The sequence below is a fragment of the Sciurus carolinensis genome, chromosome 13 (assembly GCF_902686445.1).
Source record: "Sciurus carolinensis chromosome 13, mSciCar1.2, whole genome shotgun sequence".
NCBI lineage: Eukaryota > Metazoa > Chordata > Mammalia > Rodentia > Sciuridae > Sciurus > Sciurus carolinensis.
This window is the reverse complement of record NC_062225.1, coordinates 55692957-55712127: the sequence shown is the minus strand read 5'-3', so window position 1 is coordinate 55712127 and position 19171 is coordinate 55692957. Positions and strand designations below refer to the sequence as shown.

General features: G+C 54.7%; 1 protein-coding gene across 1 annotated transcript in view; it reads left to right on the top strand.

Annotated features, from left to right (window-relative positions):
• Window positions 1–19171, top strand: part of Ttc7a (tetratricopeptide repeat domain 7A) — a 118401-nt gene that overhangs the window by 50493 nt on the left and 48737 nt on the right. The window contains exons 9-13 of the mRNA XM_047521937.1: window positions 3370–3507; window positions 4095–4178; window positions 8909–9013; window positions 16448–16565; window positions 17897–17954. Coding sequence (XP_047377893.1) covers window positions 3370–3507; window positions 4095–4178; window positions 8909–9013; window positions 16448–16565; window positions 17897–17954 — 503 coding nt within the window. The remainder of the gene's footprint in view (window positions 1–3369; window positions 3508–4094; window positions 4179–8908; window positions 9014–16447; window positions 16566–17896; window positions 17955–19171) is intronic.

Genomic DNA, 19171 nt, shown 5'->3' with positions numbered 1-19171 from the left:
GCCCCAAAGCCATAGTAACCTGGGGCAAAGCTCTGCTTCTGGCTGTCCTCTGGGGAAGCATGCTTTCCTCTTGGCACAGGTGCTGTTTTGCATAAGATCTAAGGGCTCCCAAGAGCCTGCCTTCCCTGCTGGCCCCAGAAACCAGGAGGAGGATTCGCTCCGCTGTAGTCCTCTCTTCTGTTCCTATTCTTCTGACCTAATTAATGCCCAGTTCTGAAAATCCACCCCTCCCTCCAAGCAGCTCAACCTCAGTGGCCCATTCTCCTCTAGGCCAAGGTCTAGGGTGGATGGGGTTTGAATCTTCCTCCCTGGGGCGTTGCTTCAAGTTCTGTGTGGGAGGCTGTGCTAGGGGCTCAGTCTCGAGATGACACAGCCATGTCACAAGAACCGAGGAACCAGACAGGGATGCCTGCGAGATGCATCAGCTGCAGGAAGGGGCCACTTTGACTACGTTTTAAAGAACCAGAAGGCATCCAGATTGACAGGGCTGCAGCATGACTAAATTAGGGCCTTGATGATGACAGGGAGCTTTAAGGAGTTTCCTGTGGCAGAAGAGGAGCTGGCCAGTGGGCAGTCACAGAAGGAGGTTCAAATTTTATATCAAGGACAGTAGTGACAGGTGGCTGCTCACTGTCCCCTGAACATGGCAGATCTGCAGAGGTGGATGCACAGGCTCTGGATGTTCCCAGCCAGGCCTCACGCCCCCACCCCGAGAAAAGCCACCCCTAGTCAGGCATGGTGGCTGTGCCTGTAATCCCAGCTCCTCAAGACATGAGGCAGGAGGATCCCAAGTTCACAGCCAGCTTCAGCAACTTAGTAAGACCCTGTCTCAAAAGGAAATAAGAAAGGGGGGTGGGGCGGGGAGGTAGCTCAGTGGTGCAGTGCTTATCTGGCATGTATGAGGCCCCAGGTTCAGCCCCCAGTACTGGGGGTGAAAAAAAATGACGAGAAAAGCAAAGCTGAGCACAGCTGCTCAGGAGGCTGAGGCAGGAGGATCAAAGTTCCAAGCCAGTCTCAGCAACTGAGCGAGGCCCCCAGCAACTCAATGAGACCCTGTCTCTAAATAAAAACACAAAAGTGGGCTGGGGATGTGGCTCAGTGGTTGAGCACCCCTAGATTCAATCCCCTGTACCAAAAAAATAAAATAAAAAAGGAAAAGCGAAAAGCCACCTCTGCAAGCCACCCAACCTCTCCCCTTCCATCCTGACTTCTCCAGCCCATCAAAATTCCAGGTCAGGTTCCACTCAGCATTTGCATCTGTATCCCCCTCCCTGGATCTCCCTGGGGCAGGGTCCCTGTTCCTCTTCTTCTCATTGCCCCCCCACTGGTAGAGTCCCCCTCCCTGGGCTCCACCTCAGCTGCTAGAGAAGGAGCAGGAGGTACAGGCTGGGGAGGAGAGGAGGGTTGTGTTTCTTCTCAGCTCCTGGAAAACCTCTCCCCAGAATCCCTGTTGGTGGCTGCGTGGTGGGTTTCACTGGGAGGGAGCGGGGTTCCTGGCCCTTTCCTTCCCCACCCCATCTCCCTGAACACTGTGGAGCCGCGATCAGTTCTCGATAACCAGGCTGGCTCCAGTGACCAGGCTTTCTGGGGAATTCCTGGCACCCCATACTCTCCTAGGCATTTTCTGCTGGGCCCCATGTCCCTGGAGAAATGGGCAGCTCTCACTGAATTTGACTCAAGGGGCAGCTGTCAGCACCCCTGGCCACTTGTCTGTCCCCCTGTTTGAAATGCCTCGGTGGATGAGCTGCCTCCTTGGGGCTGGGAGTTGCTGGCTTCCAGAGGCCTCCTGGAGAGCACACTTCAGTTCCCGTCACGTCACGGCCGGAACCAGCGGGCCATGGCTTTTCTGTCTCCCCAGCCACTTGCTCCTGGGAGCCTCAGCCCCGGATCTGGAGGAGCTGGAGGAGCAGAGGAGTGAGAGGCAGGACCACCTGGGTGCGGGAGGGTCCTGTGGATCTGATGAGGGAGGCCAAGGTTTCAGGGCCTGGAGCTGCTTCCTGTCCTGTCAGGAAGGTGAGTCCTTGTTCTTGAGGAGGGGCAGACAAAGGGAGAGAGATGCTGGACAGGACAGAGGTCCCTTTGGCAGAGAGGGTGACTGGGAGCAGCCAGCAGGAGCTTCTGGCCGGAGCTCAGCTTTGCCTCAGCTCAGGCACAGCCCTGGGACTGCACACGCATGTGTCTATGGTGGGGGGACAGGGCGGGGGGGCTTTCGGACCCAGTTGTCATTTCATTGTCCTCAGCCTGGTCCCTGCCCTGTTGCTGCTCAGAGCCCCTAATGTCAGCTGTTCCCTTTCCACCCTGTCTTCTGCCCCAGGGTGTGGAGGTGGGCAGGATGTGGGACCACATGCCACAGGCCACAGAAGAGTCCCCCATCCTTGATGGGGGTTTCAGGCCTGGTGACAAGGAGTGCCTTCTGCATTGCACTGAACCATGGATTCAAAACACACTTTCCCTCTCCTCCCCTCATGAGCAGCCATCTGGCCACTGTGGGAGCCACTGAAATCCATTGTGCTGGAGGCTGGGGCAGAGCCCTTAGGTGTGGGGATGCTCACTCGGCTGGGACAGAGAGGAGCCAGGCCCCCTCTGGACTAGACCCAGGAAGAGGTGGGATGGAGGGCGGAGAAGGTGGCATTGAGAGGCCACAGCCCTAACTCCCCTCCCAGGAGTGGAGCAGCAGAGCCCCCTGCCCAATCCAGGCAGTCCCATGTTATCTGAAGTTCTTGCTGTGGTTGTGGAGAATTGCAAACACACAAGGAGCATTCTAGAAAACAGCTCCACCATCAATGTCAGTGCCATGGAAGAGAGGCTGAGGGTCTCTTCCAGATGAAACACTAATGGGCATGGTCCAGGATTGGATCCTGCATTGAGAAACAGTAAACTACTACAAAGGACAGTTGCTAAAGGTAACAGTGGATGCATTTAGATGACAGCTGTATGGTTGTGGCACTTTTTTGTTGTTGTTTTGTTTTGTTGTTCCAGGGATTGAACCCAGGGGTGCTTAACCACTGAGCTACTGAGTGCTTAACCACTGAGCCTTTTTATTTTTATTTAGAGACGGGGTCTTGCTTAATTGCTTAGGGTCTCACTAATTTGCTGAGGCTGGCTTTGAACTCGCCATCCTCCTGCCTCAGCCTCCCAAGTCACTGGGATCACAGGCGTGTGCCACCATGCCCAGCTTGTGGCCCTATTCTTTTTGGAGGGGATCTTCTTTGGAATGGCAAACGGCTGTTTCTGGGAGTATGGCTACTTGCTCAGCTTGGGGTGGTAACAAAGGCGGTAGTGCTTGGGCCAGCAAGGTGGGGGACCTGTGGGGACAAGCACCTGCATATCCTCTGTCCTCACTCATTCCCAAACCACATCTGTCCACAGGCAACTCGGGACGTGGTGCTGAGCCGGGCTCCTGAGCAGGCAGAGGACCGGGCGGTGAGCCTACAGAATGCGGCAGCCATCTATGACCTCCTGAGCATCACCCTGGGCAGGAGGGGGCAGTACGTCATGCTCTCTGAGGTATGGCTGGCCCTGCAGCCCACTTTGCTCCCCGGAGTCAGACAGTACATAAGGAAATCTGGTGATGTCACCGTTTATCCCTACCCCCGCCCCAGCTCGTCACTTTCCTGCCAGGCTGATCTGCCCTTTTTTGGCCCTGTGACCTTGGCAAGTCATACCAACCCCAGCTTCCACATCTGTGAAATGGGGTAGGGAACCCACCTCAGGTTTGTTGAGAAGAATAAATAAGTTCATACATGTAAAAGGATATGAATACTGTCATACATAATAAAAAGTTTTATTTTTACTGAATGTGTACATTTTGAAAGCATTTTTTGCAAATGTTATTTTATTTCCTCTTCATCATGGCCCTGTGAAATCATTCACATGTTATGGAAATGGGAACTAAGGACCAGAGAGGTTGAGATATTTGTGTAGGGTCACATAGCATGCTAGTTACCCCTGGGTTTCCAACAGGAAAACCAAGTATAGGCCTCCTACAGCCTCCCAAAGGCAGTGACTTTAGTAGTGGTTACTCTGGAAGGGGATGGCATGGCTAGGGGAGAGGATCCTTGATGAAGAATTGCTGACCATCTCCCCCTCCCCAGTGCCTGGAACGAGCCATGAAGTTTGCATTTGGAGAATTTCACCTTTGGTACCAAGTGGCCCTCTCCATGGTGGCTTGTGGGAAGGTAAGGCCCAGGAATGCTGGGGGTCACAGAGGAAGCTGCGTTTCTCTGGTCCCGGCCAGAGGTGGAGGGTGGGGGCTTCTCTGGAGCCAGGTGCACTGGGAGAAGGTGGGTGTTGGGAACTCTTCTCCAGCAACTGTCTGAATCTCCGGCAGTGTGGGTGGGGCGGACAGAGGGGTACCCCGAGTGACACCCACATCCACATGCAAGTCGCAGTGTGCCCTGTGTGCAGGGGTGAGTCAGGTGCTCTTCTGAGTGCGGCGTACGGGGCATCGCGGCACTTCTGCTAGCTACTTGGGTACGGCTGCGTGGGATGGGCATGGGGTGTGGTTCCAGGTGAGGGACCTGTTCCAGCCCCCTGGGTGAGGCATCGGGTAAGGGCCTGCCTGTGAGTTGGGCGCCTGCCTAGAAGGGAAGGGTGGGAGGTTGAGTGGAGCAGCAGCCCGGGTAGGGACTTTGGAGGGAGAACTGCAGGGTGGATGTGGCCCGGGGGGCCTGGTGGGGGAGGGGCGGGCCGCCCGGAGCAAGGGGCACTGGGGCAGACGTTCGCCCTCCATCACCCGGCCCGGTGCCAGCGCTCCTGATTTTTCCTCAGATCAGAATCACACTTATATAAGCCTCTATTTTAAGCAGTGACATGAAAGGAAAACCTTTCCGGAGATGGGTGCTGAGGGCGTTGGGGCTGAGGATGCTACGAATGCAGAAAATAAGGTGGCATGCGTTGCAGATGGTTCCAAGAGCTGTAAATACCCAGAGCCCTTTCATGGGGCTGAGGGAATCCCGCGCCCCCTGGCCCATCTGTGCCGTGTTCCATTTCTAGCCCCATAGCTGTCTCTGAGGAGGGCCCTCCCAGCGTGCCAGTGCCGCCTCCACCAATGGAGGGGTGCCAGGCCTCTCCGGGCCTCAGCAGAGAGGCCGCCAGGACCTGGCAGGGAGGGGGAAGAAGACCTTCCTGGTCTGGCACACGGGGAGAGGCTGGGGGCACAGCCCAGGATCAGGGCTGGACGTTTATCCTCCTAGCCCTCCCTCCCCACGTGGGCCAGAGCATCTTGAAGTCACATGGTCTCTTGGCTATGGCTTAGCAGGATCTCATCAAAGCTCAGGCAGTATTCAGAGCACAGACAAGTCACAGCAGCATGAGCCAAGGCGGAGGGACTGGAAAGATGAGTCCTGGGGGCTGGGGGGCTCTGAAGGTCCTGAAGACACCAGCCTACTTGGGGTAGTAGATTTTTTGATTTGGGGAATTTGTTTTTGTTGTGTTTTGGGGGGGCTGGGATGGAAGCCAGGGCCTCATGCATACTAGGCAAGTACTTTACCACTGAGCTACACCCAGGGCCCTGCCTAAGGTAGAAGGAACAGGCCTGGAGTGGGTAGAAGGATGGGGTTTAAGTGGCACCTAGGCAAATAGCCACAGTGGCATAGAGCAGCCTCCAGGAAACAGAGAAAGCACCTCTAATCTAATAGCACCCACAGGTGAAAGGCCCAGAGGAAAGCTGGGGACCCTTGAAGGCACTGAGGAAAGCTGGGGACCCTCCTTGGAGAAATGCATTGCATGTGAAATTAGCCTTTATTTCTAGGGGAGCTCTTGGGGGGTTCCCAGGCTCAGGGAAAGGTGTCATGATGGCCTGGGAGGTAAGGGGCTTCCTACCTTCCTATGGACACAGCCTGGTACCTACCCTCCCAGTACCCTGAGCTGCTTTCCTAGCTTGGCCCCTTCATGAACCAGCACGGTGGGCACAGGAGGAAATGAGCGTACAGACAGGGACTTGGGGTGACCAGCTAATTCCTCATGTGTGAGACTCCACTGGCTAGAGACACTGGGCTCTCCCCACCCGTGCACTCAGTGCAGCAGGAGATTGTTCTGGAAGGCATTCTCCACCCACTTGGGAACCCTGGATACCAAGTCAGTCAGCCCAACTGTCCCAAGCAGCTTTCAGAGGAGTGACCCGAGTTTGCCTTTGTCAAGAGCCCCAGGTGGGAATCCAGGTTCTGTACCTTCCAGAAGGTGAGGCTGGGCAGATATAAATATACCTGGCATTTGAACCCTCAGGAATAACAGATGAGTTGCGTGGCATGATTTAGGTCGTTCCTCCTCTTGGTCTCCATGCGGCAATTGCATTGGCTGCGTTGCTAGGTAACCAGCATGACAGGAAAAAAAAAAAATAAGAGCCGGCTGCTCTACTGCCGAGTCCTCGGATGGCTCCTTAAATAGCAGCGTTTTTTGGTCTGTGAGGGGGTGGGGTGGGAAGGGGTGGGGTGGAATGTGGAGGGTCAGTGTTAGAGAGTCCTCTAGTTCAAGGATTCAAAGGTCAGCAGCCCAGAGGAGACTGAGCAGCAGCCTGAGGCTAGCTGGGTGTGTGAGGGGCTTGGAGTGGCATTCTTAAGAGAGGGTCTGCAGAGGACGTGGGGCCTGACAGCTCCTTCAGGCCCCTCACACAGCCTCCCTTGCTGCAGCCCACACTGGGTTCCCAGTCTGCTGGAGCCAGTCATTTGCCAGTATCTTCTTGAACTTGACCTCCTACACTCTTGTTTCCTGAGAGTACAATAGGGGAGGGTAGCATTTGTCTTCTTGCCTTCTCCCCTGCCTTTCTGTAAACTCATTAGAGGCAAGAGCCATGCATGTCCCTTTTCATGGTGACTCCAGAAACCCTAGCCCAGTGCTGGACCCAGGGCAGGCCCTCAAGAAAGACACTGCAGTTGACCTTATAAGTCTGGGTGTATTTGTCTGTTTTCTGTTACTGTAATGAAATACCTGAGGCTGGAAAAAATGAAAAGAGGTTTATTTAGCTCTTCATTTTGGAGTTCAAGGACATGAAGCCAACATTGGCTCAGCTCTGATAAGGACCTCATAGTAGATGTCATCATGGCAGAAATGTGTGTATGTGGGAGAAATCACGTGGCAAGACAGGAAGCTTGACAGGGAAGGGACCAGCCTTACTCTTTTTATAACTACCCTTTCCTGAGATCTGGGGTGAGCACAGGCCAGTTGGGTCCCAGTTGTGCATCTGCTAGTCAGTCACACTGTGCTCTGAGCAGGTCAGTCCCAGAGCCTCCTTTCTTCAGTGGCACCCCCCAGAGTTGCTTGGAAGGGAGAGAAGTTAAGTGACAGTGGGGAGCTTGGCCAGTACATGGGAATTGTCACCCAACTACACACCGCCTACCTGGGGTCACATATGTACAAGGGTGTACACACCAGGAGGGTAACTGCTGAGTTCCCTGGAGAAGTGTTGGACTCATTGAGAAGATTCCATCTCTCAGAGAGGGAGAAAGAGAGGTTGATTGTATGTTAGGGAGACAGGCTTCCTCTCTGGTCTGTAGTGGTTGTCTGAGTAGTCTGAGGTCAACCCCATAGAATCTGTGTAAGGTCATGGTTCAGAGTTTGGTGCAGATTCTGTGCAAAGTCCTGCTCAGTCTCAGGCTGTGTGGCTGGAAGCCATCTCCTTAACATCTCAGCATTTTACTTTCTATAAGCAGGGTCATAGTACCTGCCTCAGAGAAATGTCATGAAAATTAAGTGACTTCATATTTATAAAGCACTTAAAATGGGTGTCAGAAAACTTTTTCTGTAAAGGGTCAGATAGGGCCATTTTTGACTTTGTAGGCCCATCTGTCATGACTATCCCATTCTGCCACCCCATCACACAGATAGCCACACACAGTACCTAAATGAACAGGCATGACTGAGTTCCAATTAAACTTTATTTATAAAAATTGACCGAGGACCAGAGTTGGCCTGTAGGCTGTGACTTCTGACCCCTGACTCAGAACAATGCCTGGCAGAGTAAGTTCTAGAGAGGTGTTAGCTGCCGTTCTTATCATTATGGTAACATCCTGCTTTTCCCTCCTGGCCCTCCCTCCACATGTCGCCATCCTCAGCAGGTCCAGGCTGCATCCCTGGATACCTGGGGAATGCCACATTCCTGTCTGCAGGTTGTCTCCAGCTCTGTTGGCTTGGCTTCTCTCCTTCTTTCCTGCCAGCCTCTGTGTCTCCCTCATCCTGCTATCCAACCTGCCTCCAACTGTAGACTGTTTAGAGAGCCCCTTTTTTTTATAATATTTTAAAAATTTGTTCTAATTAGTTATCCATGACAGTAGAATACATTTGACACATTATGTATAATGGAGCATAACTTCTCATTTGTCTGGTTGTACATGATGTAGAGCTACACAGGTCATGTAATCATACATGCACATGGAATAATAATGTCCGACTCATTTTACTGTCATTCCTACCCCCATGTCCCCTCCCCTCCCTCCACTCCCCTTGTCTAATCCAGAATACTTCTATTCTCCCCCCCCCCCCCCCCCCCCCCCCCCCGCCATTGTGAATTAGCATCCACACATCAGAGAGAACATTTGGCCTTAGACTCTTTGGGATGGGCTTATTTCGCTTAGCATAACATTAGAGAGCCCCTTTCTACCTCTGAAATTTCTGTAGTTCAAATTCAGATTCCTTTTGCAGTGCTTCCCTCTGTTGTCTTGTTAGCTGTTGTCTTGTCCCCTAAGGACAAGGTCATCTTCACCTCCATTCTTCAGATGAGGAAACTAAGGCCCAAACTCACCTGACAGCACCACCAAGACCTGCAGCGGGACCTCTGCCTGGCTCTCGGGAAGAAAGGGGTACCGAGCCAGGACTGGTTGTCTGGGGGACTCCCACACCATGGGTAGCAGGCACCCCATCTGTGGAGACCCAGGGTGGCCAGTGATGATGTCCCCTGTTCTTGCTTCTGCAGTCAGCCTACGCCGTGTCACTGCTACGGGAGTGTATGAAGCTGCGACCCTCAGACCCCACCGTGCCCCTGATGGCTGCCAAGGTCTGCATCGGGCCCCTGCACTGGGTAAGTGAGCTTGGGTCATGGCGGGCAGGACCCAGGTCCCAGCAGCCTGTGGGGAGGGCAGCAGCAGGTGGGTATGAGGTTGGCTGTACCTGGCTTGGCATGGAAGGAGGGCGTGGAGCTGGAGGAAGACTCGTGAGGACCCACCAGCTTCGGGACCCCCAGCCGTCCCCTACTCGGGATGGGCTTCAGTTTGTGGTTGAGCCTTGAAATGTGGTCAAGAGTTCAGTGGAGGGCAAGTACAGGTGCCCCCCACCTGCCCAGCATGGGAGTAGTGAGCCTGGAGCCACCCGTCATTTTAGAAGCCTTGGATGACCTCACACCCAGAGGGCAAGGGCCTATGTGATGCTAAGGGTGAGTCAGCCCTGGCCCCAGGGAGGGCAGCCCCTCTCAGCGGCTCTCAGTCCTCTCGGCTCCAGCCTGCGGGCCCTGCCTGGGCTCGCCTACCTGCTCTCTGCCCTCCGCTGAGGCAGCTAAGCTGCTAAGAGACTGTAGCTCAAGGGGTGCCCTCTCCCCAGTTGGTGGCTTTGCCACAAGCTCCCGAAGACTCCCAGGAATCAGCAGCTTGGAGCAGTGAGGGAGTCCAGGGCCAGGATCCCGGAGCCCCCGCCCAGGCTGCTTGCCTCTAGGGCCGAGCCTCTGCATGGATGTCTGCTCTAACTCGGAGCTCACTTCCAGACGGTCTCAGCCTTCCTTAGTCCCATTTAGCCTCCTGATGTCAGGGGTGGTCCTGTTTCTACCCTCTGAGTGACAGAGCAAGTGTCTCACTCCTCCCACATGCTGGCTCCAATCCCACCTCTCCTACCCTTCAGAATAAGTGTCTGTCCCCAATTCCTTCATCTGTTCTCTGGGCCCAGGGTCTGCCAAAATGGGTTCTTTGCCTCCACACAGCCGTCTCTGACTCCCTGTAGTCCTGACACCCCAACCTAACCTACCCTTTGCCATCATGTGTCCAGTTTGTTCAAAGACAGCAGGGACCAGGCGCCAGGCATACACCACAGGTGCCAATAATTACCACCCTGGACAACTGACTCCTCCTGCCACTCTCCCCTCCTTGAGCATCCAGCAGGCAAATCACTGGCCCTACCACAGGAGGTGATAAGCTCTCTGTAAATTCCACATCCTAACAGTCTTCCCAGTACAGGAAACTGGTCCCGGCCCTCCCTCGGGTCTCCACCTCTCTGTTCCCATGCCTTTTCTCTGCTGCAGGGAGGGTGGACAAGGGTGAGGGGGTGAGGCAGCACTGCCCTTTTACTCCCTGGTGCTCAGATTCCTGTGTCTGAAATACTGGCGCTGGGCCCCAATGCGGGCAATCTTTCTGGTTGGGGAGAATTACATCAGAACCACCCTGTAATGGGTTTTAGGCTTTTAGAAGGCACAGAATGATGGGGTGGTCCAAAGTTCCACGGCCCAAACATTGAGTGCACTTGAGTAAGGCATGTGACCTTGCTGTGTCTCGGTTTTCTCATCCATAAAATGGAAATAATAACAGGCTCTTCCTCAGATGTTGACATAAATGATATAAAGTCTGGAGAGGGCTGGGTGCATTAGGGAGGCTTCATGGAGGAGGTGGCCTTGAACAGGGCTTGGAGGGTTGGGAGGATCCAGGTAGGCCAGCAGCAAGACCTTCCACCGTTATTTGCTTTCCCTAGCCCCAAGAATATCAGAGAACCCTCCTACTCCCCAGGTCTTTTGGGGAAGGCTATTCCCTAGAGAGGGTGCCCTGGTGAGCAAGCACTTGGATGCAGGTGGCATATGAACCCCAGACTGAGTACCTGCAGCAGAGAGTAGCAGGAACTGGAAGGTGAGAGGGTGCAGAGCCAGTGGGCTCCTGACCGCCAACTCAGACCCCTAATTGTTCCAGGGCTTCTAAGAGGGACTCAAACATCCCTGAGAGGAAGCCCAGAATACCCGTGTCTCTGAGGGTGGGGCGGGGGAAGGCATCTGTGCTCCCTAAGGCTGCTGCCAGCTCCAAGGGAGCTGTGGTCCACCCAGCCAACGGCACCCTTGCCAGGAAGCCCTAAATTTAGGTCTTCCCACCACGGAGGAGCTGTTTCCCTCTACAGCATAATTACAGTAATTATGTGCATTCAGATTACATGGTAATAAAATTAGGATCAAATCAGTCCAAATTGAAATCAGATGAGTTAGGAGCAAAGTAATCAATGACAACATAAATAGAAAAGCCCAAAAGGAAGCTTAAACACACAGACTTGTCTTTGGATCAGGGAGAAAGAAGGGAGAGCTGTTTAACCTGGGCTGAGCCTGTTGAGTGTTGGGGCGGGTTGGAACCGGAGTTTAAATCAGGCCTAGCCAGCGCAAGACCCTGCTGGTGGGCCAGGGGTGGACTGCTGGCAGCTTCCCTGGTCTGGAAACCACCTCCTTACATCCCCTGAAGCCTTGCTTGCACCTGCCTTGGACACAGACTGCTCTGCATTGTGATCCTGTGTTTCTTGGAGCAGAACTATCTCTCTCACTTCTCTGAAACGCCTCCCACAGTTCAGTGGGTGGTGCTGGTGGGTGGACCCTCCTTGCCCATGAGCACAGCTGTCTCTTCACAAGGAATTCTGCCTTGTATGGCCCTTGTCTTCCCTATTAGATGGGGATCTTTTTCACTTACCATGTTTTGCACTCTGACCCCCTCTCCCTGCAGCAAATTATACAAATGGTGGCGTCGCTAGCCAGGCGGAGCCCAGGTGGGCGTTCTACATTTGGCTCAGTGGTTTCTTCTGCCCTCTGGCTAGTTCTTGCTGCCTGGTTGGCACAAGGCAGGGAGCAGACTGTGGGGTGGCCAAGGGCAGCCTGTTCTCCCAGGGGGCCAGGAGATGGGCAGCCTGGTGTTCTCTGTTCCCGAGGCTGCAGCGTGAGCCTGGGTCTGATGGCGGGCGGGGGGCCTAGTTGCCTGAGACAGCATGCATCCTGAGAGGTGACTGACACCCCCTCCAGCTCCTTCCTTCATGATTCTTCTAGCTCACGTCAGCCCCCAGCAGGCTCAGCCATCTCCCAGCCAAGCCCTAAGAGCAGGGGACAGAAATCTGGGGGTGGACCATTTGGCCTGGGTTGCAGGAAGGGAGGCTGAAACTGGGACATTAGAAAAACAAATTGTGCTAGGCAAAACCGGCCTGAGTGGCCACATGCCCAAGGGGCGGAGCACCTGCTGTCCCCACATCCTGTCCTCATGTCTAGAGCCAGCGTGGGATGCCCCAAGCCAGGTCTGGGAGCAAGGCTGCCCCCAGGTGGGGGCCAGCAGAGGGACTTGCTTGGTCCTGTGCTGGTTGCTGGCTGACCAGAGACTGTGACAGGGTGGGGGTTTGCAGGGAGGACACCCCCATCCCCCTCAGCCTGAGGCTCCTAGGTGGGTGAGGGCTTTCCAGGTACCGAAACCAGAGTCCTGCCTGGCAACCCCCTGCCTGGGCACGGTCAGCATCTTTCCAGGGTCCCCACTTTTAGCGCAGGAGGAAAAAAGGAGAGGTAGATATTTTTTAGTATCCCTCCAAATACAATGATTTAAAATCCAGGTAATTTAAAAAATCGAAACCTTCGTAGGAGGCAAAGAGGACAGGGTGTGCGTGAGTGGCATGTGTCACACGGAGACAGCAGAGGAGATTGTAGAGTGGAAACGCGGGCGTGCGCACCTCAGGAAGGTGTGTGATGCGTCTCCCACGGGGGCACCCATCCCCTGAGGGGCCGTGGGTGGGAATCGCTTGGACTGGAGGAGAGAGGCTGGGGTTCAAGTCCATGCCTACCCACACTCACCAGCTTGGGACTTTGAGGCAGTAATTTACTTCCCAGTGCCTCCGTTTTCTCATCTGTAATCTGGGAACAGTCACATTCACTGTAATGGAGCTGTGAACCTGAGAGGAGATGAAGCATGTCTGCGCTTAGCGTGTCGCTGGGACCTGGTAAATGCTCAGCACGGCTGTTCTAGCCCCTTCAAAATAGCAGGCACTCAGAAAGGATGCACCTTCGTTTTTCAAATTTAGGGGTGCGCAGAGCCAGGAAGACAGATGAGTGTTTATGAGGTAGGAGAAAAGAGCACCAGCTCTCCTGCCACCACCTTAGAGAAATGAGAACGCATCTACTCCTCTCAGGAAGGAAAAAGTGGATTTTCCACAGAGCAGCGAGTAGGTTCCGGGCCCTGTGGGAAGGAACAAAGGAGAAACGAGGTCTCTTTATACAGATCCCCTCAGGCTCAGGAGTGGGCTTTGTCTAGTCCCCAGGAAGAGAGGAAGAAGGAAGAATCCCAGGGTGAAACCGCTTTGGCCTGCTGCAGAGAGAAGTCAGCCAGGAAGAGCAGGGCAGTCAGCAAGGAGCACTGGAGACAGGAGAACTCGCAAGATCACAGGGAACTTTTCCTTTACTCGTGTAAAGCAGCGTATCAAAGCATTATACCCTTCAGTTCATTCTTTTTCCAAAGTGTCAGAGAGGAGAAAAATGAAAAGCTACAGAGGGCAACCTTAGGGCAGGGATCCTGGGTTGGAAACACAGTTTTGCTATTTCTGAGCCTAGGTCACGCAAGCTCCCTGTGCCTCAGAACCTCCAGCTGTTCCACCAGGTGGCCTTGGTGCCCTGACGTGCCCCCAGGGGGCTTCAGTCTCTGTAGAACCATAGGAGAACCTTCTCCAGGGTTTTTTGACAAGGTTATGTGGCTGCTCTAGGTACGAGAGCATTGCATCATGGGAGGAAGGTTGGCAAGAACGCTGGAGACTCCTCACCCAGAAGTATCATGACCAGCAGGGAGGGCCCAGAGCCACACCTGAGCTGTTACAGAAGCAGTGGCCCCACAGAGCTGCCAGTTGTTAACTTCGGAGACTGTGGGAGGAAGTGCTAGAGTTTGGGAAGAACACCTGAGGCACCAAACAGAGAAGACAAGGGCAGGTGGCAGAAGCTCAGGCACCTGGCAGCTGGCACCATCAGGTTGAACAGCATTTGCAGATTGCAGGTTGAGACCCATTCATGGGCTGTGGAATAGAACACTTAAGAAATTAAAATAGAATCCCAGCAACTTGGGAGGCTGAGACAGGAGGATCGTGAGTTCAAAGCCAGCCTCTAGCAACTGCAATGCGCTAAGTAAACTCAGTGAGACCCTGTCTCAAATGAAGTACAAAACAGGACTGGGGATGTGGCTCGGTGGTCACGTGCCCCTCAGTTCAATCCCCAGTGCCAAAAATAATAATAATAATAATAATAGACTATCAGGATAGGATGGGAAATATTCCATAACCTCTGGAGTGGGTGAGGCTTGTGCACTGGCTGGGTCTGGTGGATATGGGAATGTGTGTCCTGGACCATGGATGGGTCAGAGAGCTTGGACAACCTGGCAGAGCAGACTGAGCAGGGCTGCAGAGTCACCAGCTTGTTCTTGTGTGGTCACTCCCCTGACTAAGGGCCAGGCCAAGAGACAAAAGGCAGACAGTAGTGTCCCCTTTATGGATTCCAGAGGGCCGTTGATGCCACTTCCTAATTTGTCAGTGAGATCATGTGTGTGTGTGTGTGTGTGTGTGTGGGTGTGTGTGTGTGTGTGAATAATACTGGCCTGGGGATGTAGCCCATAGGAGAGTGCTTGCCTAGCATGTGAGAGGCTCTGGGTTCGATCCCTAGCAACACACACCTACAAAGCAATGAATTTTACTATTACCAAATTGTCTTTGATATCTGGTCACACGTTGCCCTGAGCATTACCATGTGATCCATTTGGTCCTCCCAGCAGTTCCCTGGGTGACACTGTTGTTATCTTCATTATACAGAAGAGGGGACTGAGGCATAGCAAGAGGAAATGACCACTCCAGGACTCGAGTCCCGACAGCATGGCTCCACTCCTTTGTCCTTGTCACCAGGCTGCTCTGCCTCTTTAGAAAGAGCTGATTTGTGAATGAGCTGACTGGGAGTTGAGCAGAACTCTAGCACGACGGAGCGAAGGTGGCAGTCAGCGTCCACGATTCAGGACCCCGCTCTTGTTAGATGAGGGAATCGAACATTATAAAGCATTTTATTTTTTGTTCTTGCTGTGACAGCATTCTACCCTTTGGCTAGCTAGTTAGAGCACCTACGGCTGCTGCATGCTGGTGAATTGTGTATCATCTTCCTTAATAGAATTAATAATAATATTTTCCTTTATAAGCGCTACATGCAGGAAGGCCGTTTTGTGGTGTGGCAGTAGAGATCACAATGGTGTCAGCCTTGTAGGGACATGATACTTGGCAGCCTTGTGAATTTTATCTCTTTCCTCTCTGCACATTGGATCCTCTGTTCCCTCAGAGTTTTTCGTTTTGGTTTGGTTTGGGTTTTTATTTTGCCCATACCTTACCACAACTGTGCCCCACTCATCTCCCCACTGCTAACTGTCTCTGTCTCAGGATCTCAATTCCAAACTCTAGGGAGAGAGACTCCACCAGATGTGGCCAGTGGTTAAGCCACAGGACACAGAGCTGAACCTGAGCAGGGATAGGGGCAGGGCAGGGCTTTGGTGCCAAAACCAGCCTAAGTGTGAATCTTGTCTCCCAGTTGACTGACTTTGCGAGTCCCCAGCTGGGGGAGACGCTTGTGGTTAGGAGATGTTGACCTTGGTGGCACCAGAGGGTTGGGGTGGGTGTGTTCTGCCCCTTGCTGTGTACTGGCGTGGATCTCAGGCACGGAGGAGCATCTCTGTCCTCTCTGGAAGCTGATGTTCTCAGAGGCAGGAACACAGACACTCTGCTGTGGGAGGGAGGAAGTGTTTTCTGGAGGCCTGTGGGCAAGAGTGGGCCTGTGGTGACCCCTGGCTGTGCTGTGCCCTGCCTCCTCAGCCAGCCTCTGTGGTGTGTGCCCCAGAGTGTCCCATAGACCCTGTCTTCACGTTCTGTGTGGGTGCAGTGGAGTGTGTATGTGTGACCCCTGCCAGTTGGTCCTTTTCCAACTGGAACTGTCCCCCTGCTCCCAGGACAAACACAGCCCCAGGCCTTTTTCCCCTGCTCAGGGATGGAGCAGGCCCTGGATTTAGCCTGATGGCAGCCTGCCTTCTCTGTGGGGCTGCATGTCCAGCATGTCAGCCCCGGCTCCCCTTTGTCTACTGAGCAGGGCAGGCGCAGATACAGGCCCCTCAGAGGTCACACAGGCAAGGAAGCAGCAAAACGGGCCTGCCTTGGGCTCCTGCTCTCAGCAGAGCAAGCTTTGGGGAGCTAAATCTCTGGAGCTGGGGAAGCTTCTCGCAGGGAGAGGTGGTGTCCTGTGACCTTCAGCACAAGGCCTCTTGGAGGGAGAACAGGCCCAGGGAGTCACTCTCAGGTAGAGAAAACAGCCAGTTCTTCTGCTCAATGCTTGCATGACCCAGACAAGCCACCTGACCTCTGGTCATGTGGCCCATGTGTGAGAAATCGCTGCTCTTGTCTGCACAGCAGTGTCCCAGGCTCTGCCATGTCCAGAGCCCTCCCCAGTGACCTCTGCCTCTCCTCTTCACAGCTGGAGGAGGCCGAGCATTTTGCCATGGCGGTGGTCAGCCTCGGAGAGGAAGCTGGGGAGTTCCTCCCCAAGGGCTACCTGGCCCTGGGTCTCACCTACAGCCTGCAGGCCACTGACGGTGAGTGCCCTCAAGAGGACGCCTCAGGCTTCCTAATTGCCTCCAAGGTGTCTTGTCCCACTAGTACCCCCACCCCCCACCCTGCCACTCCCCACTGGCCCCGTTCTCTCTCTCTCTCTCTCTCTCTCTCTCTCTCTCTCTCTCTCTCTCTCTCTCACACATACACATTCGCACGCACACACATAAATACACACCTCTCTGTTCCATTTCCACCCTGTGCAGCCCACCGCCACGCCCAGCTCTTCTCACGCGCCCAGTTCTTCCCACCTTCTAGGCCCTGCCCCAGCTCCGGCCAAGCCCAGTCTGATCTGTGTGGAGCTCCTGGTACTTCCTGTCTGTGGTGCCCAGTGTCAGCCCTCCACCCCACAGGGCCTTCATTCTGGTTCTCACAGACCACTGTGATCCTCCGAGGTCTTTTAAATACCCCGTCACATGGCATGGTGCTGGGCATACAACAGGTGCTTCATAAATACTCACATTTAATTGGTGGGTTCCACTCCTTGCTGCCCAGGCCTGGTGTTCTCTCCTCAGTCCTGACCTTCCCCACGTTGATCAGGCAGCTACCTGCCTGTGCCCTTGCAGTCTGAGGGGAAGGGAGTGATAGACCCCTCCCCAGGCCTAACCTGGACTGGGATCTACCTTCACCTACCTCCCCCAAGTGCCAGTCCCCAGGAACAGGACTGTGCACAAGCAGCCTGCCGCACCAGGCCTGCATAGCCTGACTTGTCCAAAGAGGGGAAGAAGCTGTCTACAAGAGACTAGTGCAGAGCCAGCCCCTGCTGCTCAAGGCACGCAGCTGAGATGTCTCCAGGCCTCTGTGACCCCTGCATGGTCTAGAAAGGGAGTACTGTCCCTTAGTCACAGTGGGCTTTGATCAAAAGAGCCTCCGTGCCTTTGACCCTGTCGTAGCAGGGGCCACTCCTGAGGCTTTCTAGGCAGGGAAATCTGCTGGCTCTCAGTGCCTGGTCCTCCCCACTGGGGCTCAGACCCTGGGGTGGGGCCTGTACACAGTCGTGGAAAAGCTCTCCAGGTGCTCACGTCACCAAGACTCAGAACACCTGCCTTGCCATGTCTAGAGTCGGATGCAGTTCAGCAGAAGGGTGCTCAGCTTGGGCTCAGTCAGCAGCTTCCCTGCCCACCACAGGCAGTGACCTTTCTCAAGGCTTGGGCCTTTGAGAGAGTCGAGTTGGTCCAGGGGGCAGGAAGCCAATCGAGTCGAAAAAGCCTGCATGCCAAGAAATGTGCTAGGAGGCCAGGGCGGCAGAGAGTATCTGCCAGAGCTGCTGGCCTTTGAGGCCCCCGATGTCTCAGAGTCCATCTGTCTCCTGCAGCCACCCTGAAGTCCAAGAAAGACGAATTGCACCGGAAGGCACTGCAGACACTGGAGAGGTGAGGAGACGTCTGCTGGCCACGGAGGCTCTTCGATGGCATTCTTTCCCATCCTTTCCCTCCATGTTTACCTCTGAGGTGTTCACCCTCTATGAAATGGAGTTTTCTCTTCCCACTTTATGGATGAGGAAACTAAAACTCTGAGGGGTGACACAGCAAGCAGGGTCAGGCCTTGGAGGTCAGGCAAGCAGCGAGCCCTGCCCTCAGCTCCAGGCCTCTGGCCTTCAGTACTGGTGGACCCCTGTGGTCAGCTAGGAGCTGGGACTACGGCAGCCACCAGGCCCAGCCACTGGGGCCCAGGGCTCTAAAATGGAATAATAGCACCCTACTGCTGAGATAATCACATGACATGAAGCAAGAAACGCATCTCGTCACCATGTCCCACATGTAGTGGGGAACTGGGAATGGAGTTTGTCTCCTTTCAGGCTCTCCCCAGCCACCCCTCGGCTGTGAAGACCTCCAGCCTCCCCCTCCGACTTCCCACAGCCCTAGCAGAGATTTCCTAGCAGCCTCTCCCAGAGGCCATGCTCCCTCGCCTTGCTCAGCCCCTCCTCTCCACCAGGCCCCGCCCACCCATCCCCTCCTCCTAGCTCTGGCCTCCCCAGCATCTTCCTTGCGCCGCCCCCAAGTGTCCTGCTCCCTGCTCAGCACTGAGGTGGCTGTATTGCTGGGTGGGGCCCCACTGGGACTCCACCTGCCAGCTTCGTTGGAACTTGGCCACCCCAGCCCCTCTCTGGGGCAGGTTGTTCCCTGACCCAGGGAGGCAGCTCCAGGACCCCCTGGAGCTCCAGGAAAGGGAGACTTGCCCCTCTCCCTCACCAGCTCTTCATTCTTGAACAGAGAGGCCATTCCAGGTCCTCCACCCTAGGAAGGTGTTAGCCTCTGTCCTTCTGTGGGGAGGTGGGGAGGCTCTGGCCAGCTGACGATGCTCAGAGGGGAAGGCCAGGCTGCTTGGTGTGGATATACCCACTCTCTCCTCACCCCTTACTTCTACCCGTCAGGTTTGTCACCTCAGGGCCACGTCACAGATGACCCCTGCCTCAGCTGGTGCCGGCTCTCCAGAGCAACTAGCCCCTGCCTTGGGCTGTCTGTGGGCCTTCTGCCTGAGCCATCATCTTCTGGCTGGGCGGGCAGAATCCCCCATCCCCAGTGTATTGCCCACCGCACCCAGCTCAGGGCTGGCATGCTGGAGTCCAGCTCACATGCTGTCGCTCATT